The sequence below is a fragment of the Herpailurus yagouaroundi genome, unplaced genomic scaffold (genome assembly GCF_014898765.1).
Source record: "Herpailurus yagouaroundi ecotype Mexico unplaced genomic scaffold, PumYag 29, whole genome shotgun sequence".
Classification (NCBI taxonomy): Eukaryota; Metazoa; Chordata; class Mammalia; order Carnivora; family Felidae; genus Herpailurus; species Herpailurus yagouaroundi.
In genome coordinates, this window is record NW_024412377.1 from 42,524,066 (window position 1) to 42,541,440 (window position 17,375).

Genomic DNA, 17,375 nt, shown 5'->3' on the forward strand with positions numbered 1-17,375 from the left:
CATAGTCACCTCATGCCCGCTCTTTCCTCTGAAAAATCTTGAGTTGGGTATTAGAAAAATCTAATCCTTGATGGCTGACCTCATAAACTTTAGATTGTGTGTGAAGCATGTATAGCCCAGTGCATTGCAGATAGGAGGTGGTCCATAAATATGGGCTATTTTTCCTCCCCATGCCCTCCCTAAAGGCTTGACTGCATTTTTCATGTGACCCCTTCCCAGAGGCAGTGTGGTCTTGTAACTAAAGGCCCTTATTTGTTTATATTAGTGGTTCTCAATGGGGAGCAGTTTGCCCCCAGGGGACATTGTGGCAATGTTAGGAGACATTTTTGGTTGTTAACAACTGTGGGGGAGAAGGGTGCTGCAGGCATCTAGTTGGTAGAGGCCAGAGATACTGCTAAACATTCACAGGACAGGCTCCTACAAAGAATTACCCAGCCCAAAATGTCGATAGTGCCAAGGCTTAGAAATTCTGGTTTCTATTATTTGATTTAAAATTGTTTATTGTTGAATAGGAGATCTATTCACATGATTCAAACTCAAAGGGTATAAGGAATATACACTGAAAAAAATCTCTTCTAGCCTATCCTTAAGTCATCCATTTCCATTTTCCAGACAATCCGTTTTCTCAAATTTCTGTTTTCAGAGATAATTTTAGACATATACTACAAATATGTGTATGTGTATATATATTTTTTCCTACCTTTTTTTATACAAATGGTAGCATAACTTATGTATCTCTACATCTTGCCTGTTTTTATTTATAGTATACTTTGGGATGGTTCTGTATCTTTAGAGCATGAAGCTGTGTAGTTTCGACTGTTCGTTTTAGGCAAGCGTGTCACTTGACAAGAGCCTTCTGTGATGTAGGCTCTGTGCTCAGCATTGGAGCTGCAAGAAAATGTGGATTTTGTTCTGCGGGTGTTTTAGCCTCCCTCATCTGGGAGACTGATATACTTTAAATACTAATTAGAGGCAGATCAGATATTATAACTACACTAGCTGTTTGTATTCCTCACAGTGGGCGCTATTTTGTATTTATCTTCGTAATGACCCCTGAAATAATCTACCCTGAGTTTACTACACTACCCCTCTGCTAAAATGCTATTTGGAGATTGTGCTTTGGTTTCTTCCACTTGGTCCAGAATTTTTAGGTTTCCCTTCTTTTTTTTTTTTTTTTTTTTTTTTTTTTTTCCAGAGTTGACCCGCTCACCCCTGGGCTCAGAGCCCCTGAGCTTAAGGGCAAAGCTCGGGGCAAGCCCTCATTACTGGCTGCGGCAAGACCCATGAGAGCAATTCTCCCAGCCCCATCTAATGTGGGCCGAGGCAACAGCATGGGACTGTCCAGGGCCAGGCAGGCCTTTCCCCTGAGTGGTAAGGGCTGGGACAAACCCGGGAGCGGGGAGCTGTCAGATAGGAAGGGGACAGCAGTGGGGTTGTTGAGAATGGAGATGAGAGAATGAGGGGGACTCTGAATGCATTTAAGTCACCAGTTTGACTTCTGATTGTCTCAGATAAAACCCCCTCTGTGAGGACTTGTGGCCTGAAGCCAAGCACGCTGAAGCAGCTGGGCCAGCCAATCCAACAGTCATCACACAGCAGTGAAGTGAAGGTAAGACCCGTTTTCCAGAGGTAGGGCATCCTGGGGGCAGGCCTGCTGCTCCGAGAACAGGGCTTCTATTTAGTGTCTCAGAGCCATAGGCAGAAGCCTATTACATTGGAGAGTGACCTCTGGAATGAAGTTGAGCATGAATGAGTTAACTTATTTTTACTTACTTTTTTTCTTATTATAAAATGAATGCACGTTTAAACTTTTGACTTGGAAATAATTTTTTTAAGTTTATTTTGTGAGAGAGTGTGCAGAAGGGATAGAAAGAGAAGGACAGAGAGAGAGGGGGAGAGAGAGAATCCCAAGCAGGCTCTGCACCCTCAGCAAGGAGTCCGATGTAAGGCTCTAACTCATGAACTGTGAGATCATGACCTGAGTTGAAGTTGGATACTTAACCCACTGAGCCACCCAGGCGTCCCTTAATTTAGAAACAATTTAAAATTTAGGAAAATAATTGCAAGAGTGAAGACAGTACAAAGAAAGTACCCATGTACTTTTCACTCATAGTTGCTTATTGGTAAGGTATCACCCATTTTGCTTCATCATTTGTGCTCATGTATGTTTCAAAAGTACGTGTAATTTAAGGGAAAGTTACATGGCCTTTTGCTTCTTAATACTTCAGTGTGCATTTTCTAAGAATAAGGATATTCTGTTACTGAAACATTGATACAATACTTCAGTCTGTCATTTGTATTCCAGTTTCGACAATTTTACCCAGTTATGTTCTTTATAGCATTTTTGCACTCCAGTACAGGGTTCATTGTAGGATTAGATACTGCATTTAGTTGTCTTGTTTTTTTAGCCTCTTGAAAAAATGAACGCGCGGTTGTTGTAGAAAATACAGAGAATTCAGTAAGGCAGAAAGAAAGTCAGTCTCTTGTAATCCTGCCACCCAGAACTAACTACTATTGGCATTCTGTGCCCATTCAGCCTCTGAGGCTTTTCCTAGGTTTGTGGGGATTTTTTTAATATAATTTTTTAAAACCAAAAATCATGGCTCTTCACGTTCTAGTTTGTAGCCAGTACAGTCCATTCATATTAATGATAGAGGGTTTTTTTTGGTTTTTTATCCATATGTGACCAGAATAGTTACTATCAAAATTCCCTAAAGCAGCATTTTTTTTTTACTAGACCTCTTTTTTTGGGCCATGACCCTCAATAGCACATTTTTACATCACAGCCCAGTAAACATCCATACCTGTATACATGGAAAGAGTAAGGAAGCTATGCCCTTGCTATATGTGGTTATTTTGGTATTTTCCATTTTGCAAATGGAAATGGTTTCAACTCATTAAATTAATTTCATGACCTGTCAGTGGATTTTGTGGCCTGTAGTTCAAAAACCCTGTTAGACCAAAATGGAATAGGAAACTCGGACTGCCTTCTCCCTTGCAGGGTGCTCTGCCAGGCAACTCCCTTTGTTCCAAATTTGCCCCAAATAGAGTATCAACTGGCTTTTACTTTGAAGGCTGATCTGTCACCCAGATGTGGTATCAGGACTGGATGCATGTGTGATTTAGATCTAGAAGGATCTAGTCTGCTTTTCTGCTTTGTAGATTTCCAGCCTTTAGAGTCCCTTTACTTGGGTAAACTCCAGTCTTCTCTGTAAATAGTTTCCTTTTGACTGGTAACATTGGGTATTTGTTAAAAGTTGCAAGTCCTTTTGCTAGTCTTAGGCCGGTTAAGTTACATGAAATTTTATGTTCTGAATATCAACTTAAATTCGGTATTACAGAATAATTACTAATGCTGTCTTCATCTTTTTTTTCTTTAATAGTATAGAACGTTTGAAAAGTTCATAGATAGTGGTGAAAGGGGAAAAAGTCACGATCTTCCTCTCAACCTGTGACATTTTAGTGAACAATCTTTTCGAGTTCTTTCTATGCCAACATTATTCAACCACATATTTGTGTGGTATGTGACTATTATAAGTTTTTCTCACTTGGTAGCAGTTGTAAATCTGATTCACAGTGTTTCTAGTATGCAGTGTTAGAAACTGCACAGAAGAATGTGGCAACCCTGGACTTGAAAGTGACATTTAAACTTTTGGCGGGCTGGTGACTGCTGACTAGCATCCTAGAGCTCACATGGAGTGTGGCTCTACAAAGTCCCTGGGAAACTGTTTCCTCAAGCTCTTTCAGGACACAGGCCCTCGGGAGTGTGAGGTTTTATAGAAAAGCACTAAATCACTGGTTCTGATCCACAGCTAACAAATGGCCCGGGCAGTCGGACGTCACAAGTAAAAGTTGTAGAAGTCAAGCCTGATCTGTTTCCTCCATACAAGTACAGCTGCACTGTAACGCTGGTAAGTGTGGCCAGGTGATGGGTTGACAAGGACATGGGTTTTGCTTTTAGGTGGAGGGCGAGTAGAAGTCTGAGGGAGGTGGGGAGTGGTAGTTAGGAGTGAGAGTAGGGTCAGGGATAGATCATTGGTTCTGAAGATCCCTTCACTGATCCAGATGGTAGCCGCTGGGTGAATTAGCTAGGTGTTTTGCAGGCGAGATCTATAGCGTGTAGGCCAGCTGAGACCTGGATGTTTCTTGGAGTAATTGGACATGAGAATCCAGTCCAGCTGTAGCATTCAACAGTCTTTGGACCTTTTAGCCTCAAAAGTCTGTTATCCACTGGTAAGTGTGAGAAAGGTCTATTTTTCCCCCTTAAAATAGAGTCACAGTCAGTACTGGCCTCTTAAAGGATTTGAGAAATGCTTTGGGCAAGCATCTTTGTTTAGCCTCGCATTTCCCACAAACCTTTTCCCTCCCCACCCACCTTTTATTTTTATCCTTATTTACTTATTTTATATATCTTTTTAAAAAAAAAATTTTTTTTTTTAACGTTTATTTTTGAGACAGACAAAGCATGAACGGGGGAGGGTCAGAGAGAGGGAGACACAGAATCCAAAACAGGCTCCAGGCTCTGAGCTGTCAGCACAGAGCCTGACACGGGGCTCGAATTCACGGACCGCGAGACCATGACCCGAGCCGAAGTTGGACACCTAACCTTCTGAGCGACCGAGGCACCTCATCACCTTTTATTTTTAACACAGCATATATTAACATCCCAATAAACATCCCAGTAAACAAACAGAGTGGGACTCTGGGGTCATCCTTTTACAGGGGAAGCCACATGGAGCAGTGGAATAAGCACTCAAAGGACTTAGTCCCAAAGTGGTTCTGGCTCTGCTGCCAGCATGCACATGACTTGGGGCAAGTAGGCATCTTTGCTTCTCTGGTCCTCAGTTTTCACCGTCTGTAAAATGCTGCATCAGTTTAGATACCATGTTGGGGCTCTTTTTTTGCTTCTAGCATTCTCTAATTTTATTGATCCTTAGATACCGATTAGCCAGGTAACTTTTGGCAGGTTCTCTGCCTGAATTGAGTAAGATACACAGATTTTGAGAGAGCAGCTGGATTTTTAAAAACTCTTACCTGATAAAGGCAGACAGGTACAGAACCATTCATTCCTTCATTCAGAAAATATTTACTGAGAGCCTGCTCTGGCCAGACCCTCTGCTAGGGATTCTGTAGTAACAAGACAGGACAGTATGGTGGACTAGTGCATAGACTGGCCTGATCCTTAAGGAGAATATCTCCTTTATCCTGAATATCTGCTCAGGTTTCTTTTCTCGGAGACTAATTACTACCTTCTCCATGCCATCTATACCATCGCCTCCCTGTCCCTTTGACTACAGAAGGCCACTGGGGTTACTATCTGGGGGGAGCTTCCCAGGACTTTCTCTTTTTTGATTAGATAGCAGCATGTCACAGGAGCCTAGATGCCAGAGATTTGAGCTTAGGTAGTCCAGAGGCCCTGATTGTCTTCAGAAGGGTGTGGATGCTTGTTCACCACAGTCTTCAGCCTTCTGCTAGAATAGACCTGCTTCTCTCTGCCAGTAGCCTGGACCCTGAGGGCATTTGAATTTCTAACATTTTTTAAAAATATTTATTTATTTATTTTTTTGAGAGTGTGAGTGAACATATAGGAGCATGTGTGAAATTGTGTGGGTGGGGGGGGCGGGGGGAGAGAGAGAGAGAGAGAGACACACAGAGAGAGAGAGAGAGAGAGAGAGAGAAAGGGAGGGAGAGAGAAAGAGAAATCAGTCCCAAGCAGGCTCGGCACTGACAGCACAGAGCTGGACCCGGGGCTTGAACTCACAAACCATGAGATCATGACCTGAACTGAAACCGGGAGTCAGACGCTTAGCTGACTGAGCCACCCAGGTGTTCCATGGCATTTGAATTTCTGACACTAAAGAGTCAGCTCACTTGTTTCACAGATGGGGAGGGACTTGCCAAAATTATACAGGCTGTATTAAGATTGAAAGGAGGTAACTGCAGAGTAAGGATCTTGCATCAAGGCTCTTTGGAAGTTAGTCTAAATCTGGTTTTGCCATTGTCACTTTCTTCTCTGATTTACTGATAGCTGGTCATCCTGGTTTTTGACTCTGCCCAGGTGTAACTTTTGTGGAATTGAATATTGGTTTTACTTTTTTAGGATTTGGGACTCGCTACTTCAAGAGGCCGGGGAAAGTGCAAGAATCCCTCTTGTAACTACGTCTACACCAACCGACATAAACCGCGGATTTGTCCCAGCTGTGGTTTTAACCTTGCTAAAGACCGGACTGAGAAAACCACCAAGGCTCTTGTGAGTTCCTCCCCTAAACACATCCCCTAGCCTTGTGTTGGGCTTTGTTAGTGGACCTGTTTTAGTAGAAATACAATGATTTCTTGGTACATGATCATAATTAGAACACCAGAACTGGAACCAGTTTTAAATTCTGGACCTACCCTTCTCTTTGGGCTTCCTTGTCCTCATTATTAAGTTGAGAGAATTGGAGAACGTTCTAGCCCAGTGGATCAAGAGTTCTTTCACCAAAGAGAATGGGAATACAGGCTTTACAGAGGATTCTTAAGGGGTGCCTCGTGGCTCAGTTGGTTAAGCATCCCCTCTTGATTTCAGGTCAGGTCATGATCTCACAATTTGAGTTCGACCCCTGCTGGTTGCACGGAGCCTGCTTGGGATTCTTTCGCTCCCTCTCTTTCTGCCTCTCTCCCTCTCCTGTCTCTAAAAACTAAATAAACTTAACGTTTTTTCTTTAAATAGGATTTTGAAGAGAGGGACGGAAGGGTTACATTCTTTTAGTTCTGAGACCTGGTGGAGCACTGGTAAATAGTATTTTGGTAAACAGAGAATGCCAGTCCTAAGACTTTGTAGATTAGATCACTGCCTCTCAGGTTCCTTATAGAGCTTTTGGCTCAATACAAAGCTTCACTTCTAGCAGTTTTGGCAAATCTCTGAAGTTGGACCAAACTGTTTGGAGTGTAAAACACATTCCATTTGCCTCATTAGGGCTCATTTTTTATTTATTAGAACCAGGAAAAAATGGGTATTTTCAGAGGTCCTCAGACTTTACACGTGAATTTTTTTTTTTTTTAATGTTTATTTTGAGAGTGTGTACGTGCATGTTCTAGTCGGGGAAAGGGAGAGAGAATCCCAAGCAGGGTCCACACTGTCAGCGCAGAGCCCAGCATGAAGCAGAGCCCAGCATGACGCTCAATCCCACAAACTGTGAGATTATGACCTGAGTTGAAATCAAGAGTCGGGCGCTTAACCGACTGAGCCATCCAGGCGCCCCTCCACGTGTGAATTTCTTTAAGTGTACAGAACGTTACAGTACCTCAGGCAGCAGATGGAATGACTAGGTTGAAGGTAAGAAGATAGATCTCCCTGATCTGCCTTGGGAGGAAAGAGGATGGCGTACAGAACAGGTCAGGATCCAAGGTGGAGTCTGGCCACTCCAGATCTAAGCTGGACTTTGCAGGGTGGATACGATTTGGATGGAAGAGGAAGGCATGCCATACTCCAGGATAAGCATGGGTACAAGCGAAGCGCTAGGGAGCCTGGTGCTCTAATCACCTAGAAGAGAAAGGTGTGTGTGTGTGTGTGTGTGTGTGTGTGTGTGTGTGTGTGTGTATGGAGGAGTATGCAAAATAAGCTGCTTGAAAGGCATATTGTGGCCATATTGTGGAAGATCTTTAACATTAGACCAGACAATTTGTATTTTAGGCGATGAGGTCACATTGAATGTCCTTCATTCATTGTGAGGGCTAGAAGGTTGTGTCAGGAAGGAGGCATATGGGGGTTTGGGAATGGACAGGACTACTGAGGTGGTGAGAACCATTTCAAGCTAAGTTTTCTATGGATATGGCGGGTAGGGCAGGGGAGCTCCTGGCAGATAAATCTTACCCCGTGGTCCCAGGTTTGTTTCCATACTTGAGGTGGTGTTCTGAGGTTATCCTTGTGAGAAAGGGAAATAGAACTAAAGTATGTGGGCACTGATGGCTTAGTGGAAAACACATGGGGACTGGGAATAGAGAGACAGCTGGGAGGACCCTCAGCTGGATGCCATCCCTCTTCTGAGTTTTAGTTTCTCCAGTGACAAAAGCGGGCCAGGTAGATTGTATCTGGACAGTTTATTCTCAGGGCCGTGAACCCCAGAGAAGACTCAGAATTGAGCTTCAAATAATCTGTAAATCCCTGAAATAGCATGTAAAATGGGTCCATAGCTTCCATCACATTCTGTTCCATTGGCTGCTCTCTGCTGGCAGTGAGCTTCCTGGATCTTCTATGCCTTTAATGGGAGGAAAGAGGAGGTTTTCACTTAGTGTTGACCATATTCTGCCTTGACTCTGTCTTAGCTCCCTGTGACACCGTAATCTCTTTTAGGACAGGTGTATCTGTTCCCCCATGCCTTCTGACCTTGGAGTGTGCATACTCAATGTATTGATCACGATCATGGAATGGAATTGAGTCCTGTATAAGTAGATGCTCTGAACATTCCTTTCTCCTATTTGATTGTAGCAATTGGTGTGGTTTGCAGAGTGGGAATGGATGTTGGTTCCCTGGATCGAGGATGATGAGGTGACCTAACTTTCCAGGTCAGACAGGAATTGTTCAGGGACTTCTAGCCAATTGATTTCAAATCCTACTCTTGGAATTTTATATTCTTTTGTCTTTGGTTGATAGCTGCCTACCTCCAGTATCCTTCTGACATTATGTCACCTTTCAACTTCCTAAGTTTTAGAGAAATAAAATGTAATTACTATTTTTCTGTAAACTAAAACACTGGTCTGAGACCCAAGGACCTTAGTGTGTAATGCTCTCTGGAGCCCCCTGGTGGCCATATGCTTCCTGCGCAGTTTGTCATTGGTAGCTGTAATTAAGACTGCAGCAACTCTGGGCTGGAATGGTCTTCATTCCTGTCTTTCACTGTGGCTCAGAGTAGAAGGATAGTATCCCTGCCAGCTACTCTTCCAGCCCATAGTTCAACATAGACAGAGCTGGGAACACACTGTCTCCCAGGGCAACTCATTCTAGTGTCAGTCAGCTCTCTGCAGTTGTTCTTTTTCTTCCAGCAAGCATGCATTTGAATGCCTACTGTAGGTCAGGCCTTTGGAGATACAAAGATAAATAGAACATGGTCCCTTCCCTTGAGGAACACACAGTCTCGTGGGGGAGAAAAGTAAGTAGCCAAACTACAGATAAATGAGATGAGAGCTATAGGTGTGCAGAGTTCATAGAAAGTTCCTTCTTGTTATTAGGCAGTTAACTTCTGCAAAGCAACATATTATATGTCCAGCAAATAGGAATTAGAATCTTTAGTGTGCTCTCATGCTGGTTTTGGGAATCAGCAAATAAACAGGAACCTTATACTCACTGAAAATAGGGGAACAGTCTCACTAGCTGTGAGACAGTGAATTCTGCAGTAAAAGGATGGACTCTGGAAACACGAGGGAGGGAGTGATTCCTGTTGCATTTATACAAGGGATCTCAGAGGAACCTCCGTTTTTTAATGAGCATTTCAGGACCTTAGTCCTGAAAGCCTTTAATTGATATATGAAATAGTTCCCTTGTACTCAGAAGATAAAAGTGTTAAAGACAAATACCTTAAGTAGTACAGATATTTGGTGACATATCAAAACTACCATTTGTAGAGCTTTCATTGTCTACCAGGAACTATGCTAAGTGCTTTTTTACTTGCAATATTTTGTTTACTCTGCATGATAACTCCAGGAGATTACTAGTACTTCATCCTTCATTTCATAGATAAGAAAACTGAGGCTCAGAAAGATTCAGTAGATTGCTTTGGGTCACAAATGTATGGCTATTAAGTGGCATATCCAGGATTGAGACCCGGGTCTGTTATTCTCCAAACCTGGTGAATGGGAGCTTACCTCTGAAACCATTTCTGAGTGATGTGTATAATCCTCTCCTTTTACTGGTAGAGAACTTTGTGCCAGAGAGAGAACACCTGCCTTGAGTCACGCAGCAAGTTACTAACTGAGGTGGTTTGGAAACTAGGTTTCCTACCCTCAGCCACGGATGGGCCCATCCCTCTTGCCGCTGGCAGCCTCTCAGCATTTTAGACCAAGGCTGGCGGTGCCCTGGCTGTTTGCTGATCATTCAATCTGCTCCTTTCCCAGGAGGTCAGCTCACCGCTCCCAGATGTGCTGAGTGCCACAGAGCCCCTGAGCCTGGCCCAGAGGGAGGTGCAGCGCCAGTCCACTCTGCAGCTGCTGCGCAAAGTCCTGCAGATTCCTGAGAACGAGTCTGAGCTGGCTGAGGTCTTCGCCTTGATTCACGAACTCAACAGCTCTCGACTCATTCTGTCCAACGTGAGTGAAGAGACGGTCACCATCGAGCAGACCTCTTGGTCGAATTATTATGAGTCTCCGTCCACGCAGTGCCTACTCTGTAGCAGCCCATTATTCAAAGGGGGACAAAAGTAAGCACCCCTTTCAGATTTACCCTGTCCCTAGCTGCCATATCTTACTTGGCCCATCTTGCCCCTTTTTCCAAACTTCTGTAAAGCTATATCCTTTGAAGGTGTTATTCTCTGCTTCTCTTAGGTTTCCTTTGCTTTTTCAATCGCCTAAAGTAAAATCATAGTGATTAGTAATGATCCATTATTTCTATTGAAAATGTCTGAAAGTTGTTGTCACCAAGTTAGGATTTCATTTACATCTGGACTGCCCGGCACAGTGCTTGGATTTGGGAGTTCAGGGCGATTGGTTAAAGTAGGTAATGAATCCAGAGTAGTATTAACTTAAGGGGTGATTCCACAGACCACATGCCACCAGAGCAGACACCCACCTAGAAAACCTTGGAACACGAGCTCCAGCATCTTCATTTGCCTACTTCATTAAAATCTTGAGAACTTTGCCGTTGATCACTGAGCCCTGGAACTGCATAAGTTGATTTCCTTTATGTTTTTCTGTCGGTGATGTTTTGGTACTAGCTCCCTGGCCGGGCCCCAGGAGTGCTGGCTGCTGACAGCCAGCCGGCTACAGGTGGTGACTGCCCAGGTGAAGATGTGTCTGAACCCTCATTGTCTGGCCCTGCACAGCTTCACGGACATCTATGCAGGTGGGTGTCATTGTCTGGCCCTGCACAGCTTCACGGACATCTATGCAGGTGGTATCAGCCTTTGTTCCTTCAACGGGCCCCAAAACAGGCTTGGGAACAGCCTCTGTTGGTCAGACCTCTGACTCTTTGAGCACTGCACCTTCCCTCAGATGTGGCTTCTGAGAAAGAGGGGATTTTTTCTCGTGGATGTCTTGGTGCCAGAATATTACTTCTGGGCTCTTATATTAGGGCTCTTGTATCTTGGATCTTTAGACAAAGTTAATTTTAATTTTTAAATAACAGATCTTCATTGTGGAAAAAAATAGAAAATGCTGACAGGTACAAAGAAGAAAATAAAAGGGAATATGGGATTTATGGGTTTATGGTTTTTCTTTCAGCAAAAGTGGGGTCGTGCCAGATATTGTTTTGGGATATTCTTATTTTTTTTATGTTTATTTTCAGAGAGAGAAAGCGTGAGCCTGAGTGGGGGAGGTGAAAGAATCCCAAGCAAGCTTCACACAGGGCTTGATCTCATGACCATGAGATTGTGACATGAACCAAAATCAAGAGTTAGATGCTTGGGGCGCCTGCGTGGCTCAGTCGGTAGAGCGTCTGACTTCGGCTCGGGTCATGATCTCATGGCTCGTGACTTCGAGCCCCGCGTCGGGCTCTGTGCTGACAGCTCAGAGCCTGGAGCCTGCTTCCGATTCTGTGTCTCCCTCTCTCTGCCCCTAACCCACTCGCATTCTGTCTCTGTCTCTCTCAAAAATAATTAAAAACATTAAAAAACAAATTTTTTAAAAAAGAGTTAGATGCTTAACCGACTGAGCCACCCCCATGCCCCGGAATATTCTTTTTAAGTTTGGCAGTGTACCATGGGCATCTTCCTGTGCCAGCAAGTGGGGAAATACATGACCATAATTAGAGAGTGTATGGGACTCCATTTTAGAATTCTCTTTATAATTAACTCTTTGTGTATAGCCTTAATTATTTCCTTTGGACAAGTGCTCAAAACGGAATTGCTGCGTGTTCACCCATTCTCCCTGTATGTTCATCAGCATCAGACATTTGTGGAACATTCACCATGTACCACCGTTGTAAGAATTTGGAATTTGAATTTCATACGTACACTTGAGTGCCAAAGATTAGAGTATTTGTGATTTATTCTTGTCTTCAGAGCCTTACACTGCCTTGTTTTGTATTCACGCTCTCAATGTCTTGTATTGCCCAACTGAGTTTGTATTATTTTATGCTTTTGCCAGTAGATAATGAGAGTGCCATTTCCCTGCAGTCTATCTGGGTCAGTAGTACCTAGGATTATATATATTTTTGATTTTAGCTTTAATTTTAAATTTACATCAACAATAACATTTACTTCATTGTCGTACAGTCACATGAGTTCTGACAGGTGCACCGAGTTGTGTACCTGCCACCACAATCTGTATATAGGACAGTTCCATGGCCTAAAACATTCCTCCTGTGTGTAATCACCCCTGACCTCTAGCAGCCATCTGATCTCTTCATTCCTATAGCTCCATCTTTCTAGAATGTCATTTAATCCAATCATAGTATGTAGTACTTTTTTTTTTTTTTTCAACGTTTATTTATTTTTGGGACAGAGAGAGACAGAGCATGAACGGGAGACGGTCAGAGAGAGTGGGAGACTCAGAATCGGAAACAGGCTCCAGGCTCTGAGCCATCAGCCCAGAGCCTGACGCGGGGCTTGAACTCACGGACTGCGAGATGGTGACCTGGCTGAAGTCGGACGCTTAACCGACTGCGCCACCCAGGCGCCCCTGTAGTACTTTTTAAAAATATGTTTTAAAGATTAAAATTCTTTTGAGTGTGGTTGATACACAATGTATGCAGTATTTTAAGTGAGTCTGGCTTCTTTCGTTAAACATCATGCCTTTGAAAGTCATCCACGTTGTTGCATGTATCAGCAGTTTGTTCCTCCTTCTTGTTGAGTAGTTTTGCATTGTGTGAAGTACCACAGTTAGTTTATCTGTTCACTTTTTGAAGGACATTTGTGTTGTTACCAGTTTTGGGCACTTTTGAATAGAGCTGCTGTGAACACTCATGTACGGGCTTTTGTGTAAACACAAATTTCCATCTTTTGGATGAATACCGAGGAGTCAGACTGCTGGGCCATATGCTAAGTGTATCTTTATTTTTGTAAAGGAATTGCCAAACTGTTTACTTAAATGTTTGTACCATTTTGCATTATGTCCAACAGGGAATGAGAGGGTTTTTTTGTTCTTGTTTTCCTTAGCCATTCTGATGGCTGTGTGTAGTGGTATTTCTTCGTGGTTTTAATTTGTGTCTCCTCAATGACTAGTGATGTTGAGCATCTTTTCATGGGTTTATTTGCCATCCACATGTCGTCTTTGGTGAAGTATCTGTTCCATCTTTGGTCTGTTGGAGTAGATTGTTTTCTTACTGTTAAATTCTTTATAATTCTGGACCCATAAGTCCTTTGTCAGATAAGTGATTTACAAGTGTTTTCTCATGATTTTTGGCTTGATTTTTCATTCTTTTAAAGAAATCATCCACAGAGCAGAAGTTCTTAATTATGACAAAGACTACTTCATCAGTTGTTTCTTTTAGGGATTATGCTTTTCGCAGTCTACGGTCTCTCTACGTCGGTGAAGACCATATATATTTTTCTGTGTTTTCTTCTAATTTTTATAAGTTTATGGGTTACATTTAAGTTTGTAATTCATTTTGAGTTAATTTTTATATAAAGTGTGAGTATAACGTGTGAGGCCCAGATTGAGTTCTTTCTTTCTTTTTTTTTTTTTTTTTTGCTTGTGGACATCCAGTTGTACCACCATTTGTTGGAAGATAGTCTTTTCTCCATTGAATTGCCTTTGCTTCTTTGTTGAAAAACAGTTGATCATATGTGCGGGTTTATTTCTGTTCTCTGTTCTCTGTTCTCTTTCGTTGTTTTATGTTGTCTGTCCTTTTGCCAATACCACACTGGTCTTGATTACTACAGCTGGATAGTAGGTCTTAAAATCAGTTAGTGTGAGTCCTCCAACCTTGTTCTTCCTAGTTGTTTTGGCTATTTTAGTTCCTTTGCATTTCCTTTTTTTTCTTTTTTTTTTTAATTATTTTTTTAATTTTTATTTTGAGAGAGAGCGCGTGCCAGTTGGAGAGGGGCAGAGGGAGGGAGAATTCCAAGCAGGCTCCGCACTGTCAGCACAGAGCTCTGGGCTCAAACCCACTTACCATGAGATCATGACCTGAGCCGAAATGAAGAGTTGGACACTCAACAGACTGAGCCACCCAGGTGCCCCTCCTTTGCATTTCCATGTAAATTTTAGAATCAGCTTCTCAGTATCTGCAGAGTCCTACTGGAATTTTAATTGGCATTACATTGAATCTGTAGATCAATTTGAAAGTTTAACACGCTTAAAAATATTGAGTCTTCCAATCCGTAAACATGTCAGTCTGTCTTATTAGGGTTGCTTTTATTTCTTTCATCAGTGTTTCATAGTTTTCAGCATGTAGATCCTGCACATATTTTGTTAAGTATTTCATTTTGTTCAATTCTAAATGACATGGTTTTAATTTCTGACTGTTCAGTGTTAGTGTAGAAATACCGTTGGGTTTTGTCTATTGAGTTTTTACCCAGTGACCTTGCTAAATTTCCTTACCAGCTTTAGGAACTTTTTGCAGATTGGTATTATAATTTTTTGAAGTTTTGCCAATTTGATAGGTAAAAACTGGTGTATCATTTCCTAATTTGTTGCATTTCTTTGATTCTTAAGAGGATTCTATGTTGTTTTTTCTTAAATCTCTTTTGTGAATTTCTTTTGTTTCCATCCTTCATTTGAATATTTTGTTGTTGACAGAGTTATTCCCCAGTTTATCAGTTGTCTTTTAATTGTGGTTAAATTTGTGGTTTTTTGGGTTTTGTTTTGTTTTGGGACACAAAGGTGTTTTTTTGTTTTTTGTTGTTTTTTTCTTTTTTTAATTTTTATGTAACCAGATTTGGTATTCTCCTTAATGGATTCAGCCTTTGGTATCATGCTCGGAAAAGCCTTCCCCACTCCTTTATACCCTTCTGTAATGAGAACACATATTCTAGAACTTGCTTTTGTGCAAATTTATGCTTTATGTTTTGTGCAAATATAAAATCACCCTCTTTTATTTGTCTTCAATTGATTGTATTTAAATTTTTCTGAGTCTTTCATCTTCGGATTTTGTTAGGGGTGATTTTATAGTTTTTGTTATATCCCTGGGCTAGAGGGTACTCCTGGCCTTCCCCCACAGTGTGGCTGTTGAGAAGTAGAGGAAGGGCAGCCCCGCTGGTAATGAAGACTGAGCTGGGCCACAGGGACGGGTTTCTGTTTTTATGAAAACATTCTCTACACATTTAATTGCGTGCTTTTTTCATTTAACTGTGTATTACGGACGGCTCCCATGTCAGAGCATTTAGGTTTACCTTATTCCTTCTAATGCATAATTTTCTATCTGAGAAATGTACCATAATTAATTTAGCTCTTACGCTATTGCTGGACATTTAGTTTGTTTCTAATTTTTTGCCATTGTAGATGTTTTACCATGAGTTTCTGTGTTGCTTCTTTTTAACTCTGCAGGTCTCTTTAATGTGGGGAACAAGCTACTAGTGAGCCTGGACTTGCTCTTTGCAATCCGAAACCAGATCAAGTTGGGGGAGGACCCCAGAGTGTCCATCAGCACTGTTCTGAAGTCAGTGCAGGAGCAGACAGGTACAGGTTGTTGTTCTCCCTTTTCCGTGCTAGTTCTGAGTTCCCTGGGAACTTTCAGCGCTGGGCTTCGGTTGAAAGAATCATCTTGCAGAAGAATCTGATAGTTCGGAAAGGAGACATTCTTGACTTCCCTGGTACTCTCCTCCTTTTGAGTTTTACGAAGGCCAAATTAACTTTGGGAAGAATGAGTCTTTCCATCCAGCCAGGGACCCCCAGCACGAGGTTAAACTGACTCTTTAGAAGTTCATCCTCTGATCATATGGGTAGACAAGGCCTCACTGCATGTTGATCAGACTCACTCTGAGTACATAGCTTCTGGAGGTCTGCTACCGGTCCCAGGGCTCATGTTGAGACCTGAGGGTGGTGACCACCCTCCTTATTATTAGCAATTATTTTCTCCCTTGCTTTCCTTCTCTCTGTTGGTGCTTTTCCCTTCCTATCCCTGCAGGTTTCCGTTCCTTGCACCTTGCTTGCTAGGAGGTCATATAGAGTACTGCAGAGGTTCTGGGGTCAAACAGGCTTGTGTTTGAGTCTTGGCACTGCAGCTTAGTGGCAGTGTATTTTTGAGCAAGTTACTCTCTGTGCCTCAGTTTCTCCAGTTGTAAAATGAGGATGAGAATAGCTTCTATTTCATAAAGATGTGAGAGTTAAATGAGTAACGTATTTGAAGTTGTTTGCACTGTGTTTAGTGCCTAGTAGGTACTTAGTGCGAGGTGGTTACAACTCTGATTGGAATTGCCCTTTGGGGTTGCCACCCGAGCCCTTAGGGCCAGGGTGCTTGACCCTGGGGTGTTCTTAGGGGAGAAGCAGTCTTGCAGAGTTGCTGTTCTTGCTGGCCATTGGCTCGTGCCCAGTGGCCTCACGGTCTTTTGCTGTGACTTCTCAGAACTCTTGCGCTCCTTGCAGAAAAGACCCTGACCTTGGAGGAGCTGAACCAGCTGCAGGAGCTGCTGTGCAATGGCTATTGGGCTTTCGAGTGCCTCACTGTCCGAGACTACAATGACATGATCTGTGGCATCTGTGGTGTGGCTCCCAAAGTGGAAATGGCCCAGAGGAATGAAGAAAATGTGTTGGCACTGAAGAGCGTGGAAGTAAGTATCTCCTGCCGCCTTTAGAACTGTCCTCACACTTCGGCAGCCACCTTCCTTCATGCTGTCCCAGGAACAGATGGCTCCAGTCCTGCCTGAGAGAGGGGAGTGGCTTTTTTATCTAAGGAAGGCTGGATGGAAGTTATGGCATTTGTTACTTGCCAACAAATTTATTAAACATGAACCAGGTACACTTTTTAGACACTTGGGACATGGCAGTAAAAAACCTATAAAGTTCCTGTGCTCATGGGGCTCGAATCCTGCTTTGGGAATGTGGGAAATCCCCAAATTTGAGAACTTAACAGGAAACAAACATTGTTAATAATTGTATGTTATATCAGTGTCTATATTATATGTAGTAAGTAGTAATTAAAAGTAGCATAGTGACAGTAAAGCAGGTGAGGAGAAGAGAGCAGTTTGGTGGAGAGCGGGATTCCTGTTTTCTAGAGGGTAGTAGGGGGAGGCGTCTCTGATATGGTGGCATTTGAGGAGAGATCTGAAGCCCACGTAGCTCTCAGGGGAGGAATATTCCAGGCAGAG

The 17,375-nt window shown here is 42.6% G+C and overlaps 1 protein-coding gene across 7 annotated transcripts in view; it reads left to right on the forward strand.

Moving 5' to 3' along the window:
* The window catches only part of HMGXB3 (HMG-box containing 3), a 47,130-nt gene that overhangs the window by 20,807 nt on the left and 8,948 nt on the right, over window positions 1-17,375 (forward strand). For all 7 annotated transcript variants that reach the window (XM_040497528.1, XM_040497520.1, XM_040497498.1 and 4 more), the window contains 8 exons: window positions 1,196-1,371; window positions 1,512-1,609; window positions 3,813-3,911; window positions 6,101-6,250; window positions 10,090-10,391; window positions 10,905-11,032; window positions 15,616-15,747; window positions 16,654-16,838. In XM_040497528.1, the coding sequence (XP_040353462.1) occupies window positions 1,196-1,371; window positions 1,512-1,609; window positions 3,813-3,911; window positions 6,101-6,250; window positions 10,090-10,391; window positions 10,905-11,032; window positions 15,616-15,747; window positions 16,654-16,838 (1,270 nt within the window). The remainder of the gene's footprint in view (window positions 1-1,195; window positions 1,372-1,511; window positions 1,610-3,812; window positions 3,912-6,100; window positions 6,251-10,089; window positions 10,392-10,904; window positions 11,033-15,615; window positions 15,748-16,653; window positions 16,839-17,375) is intronic.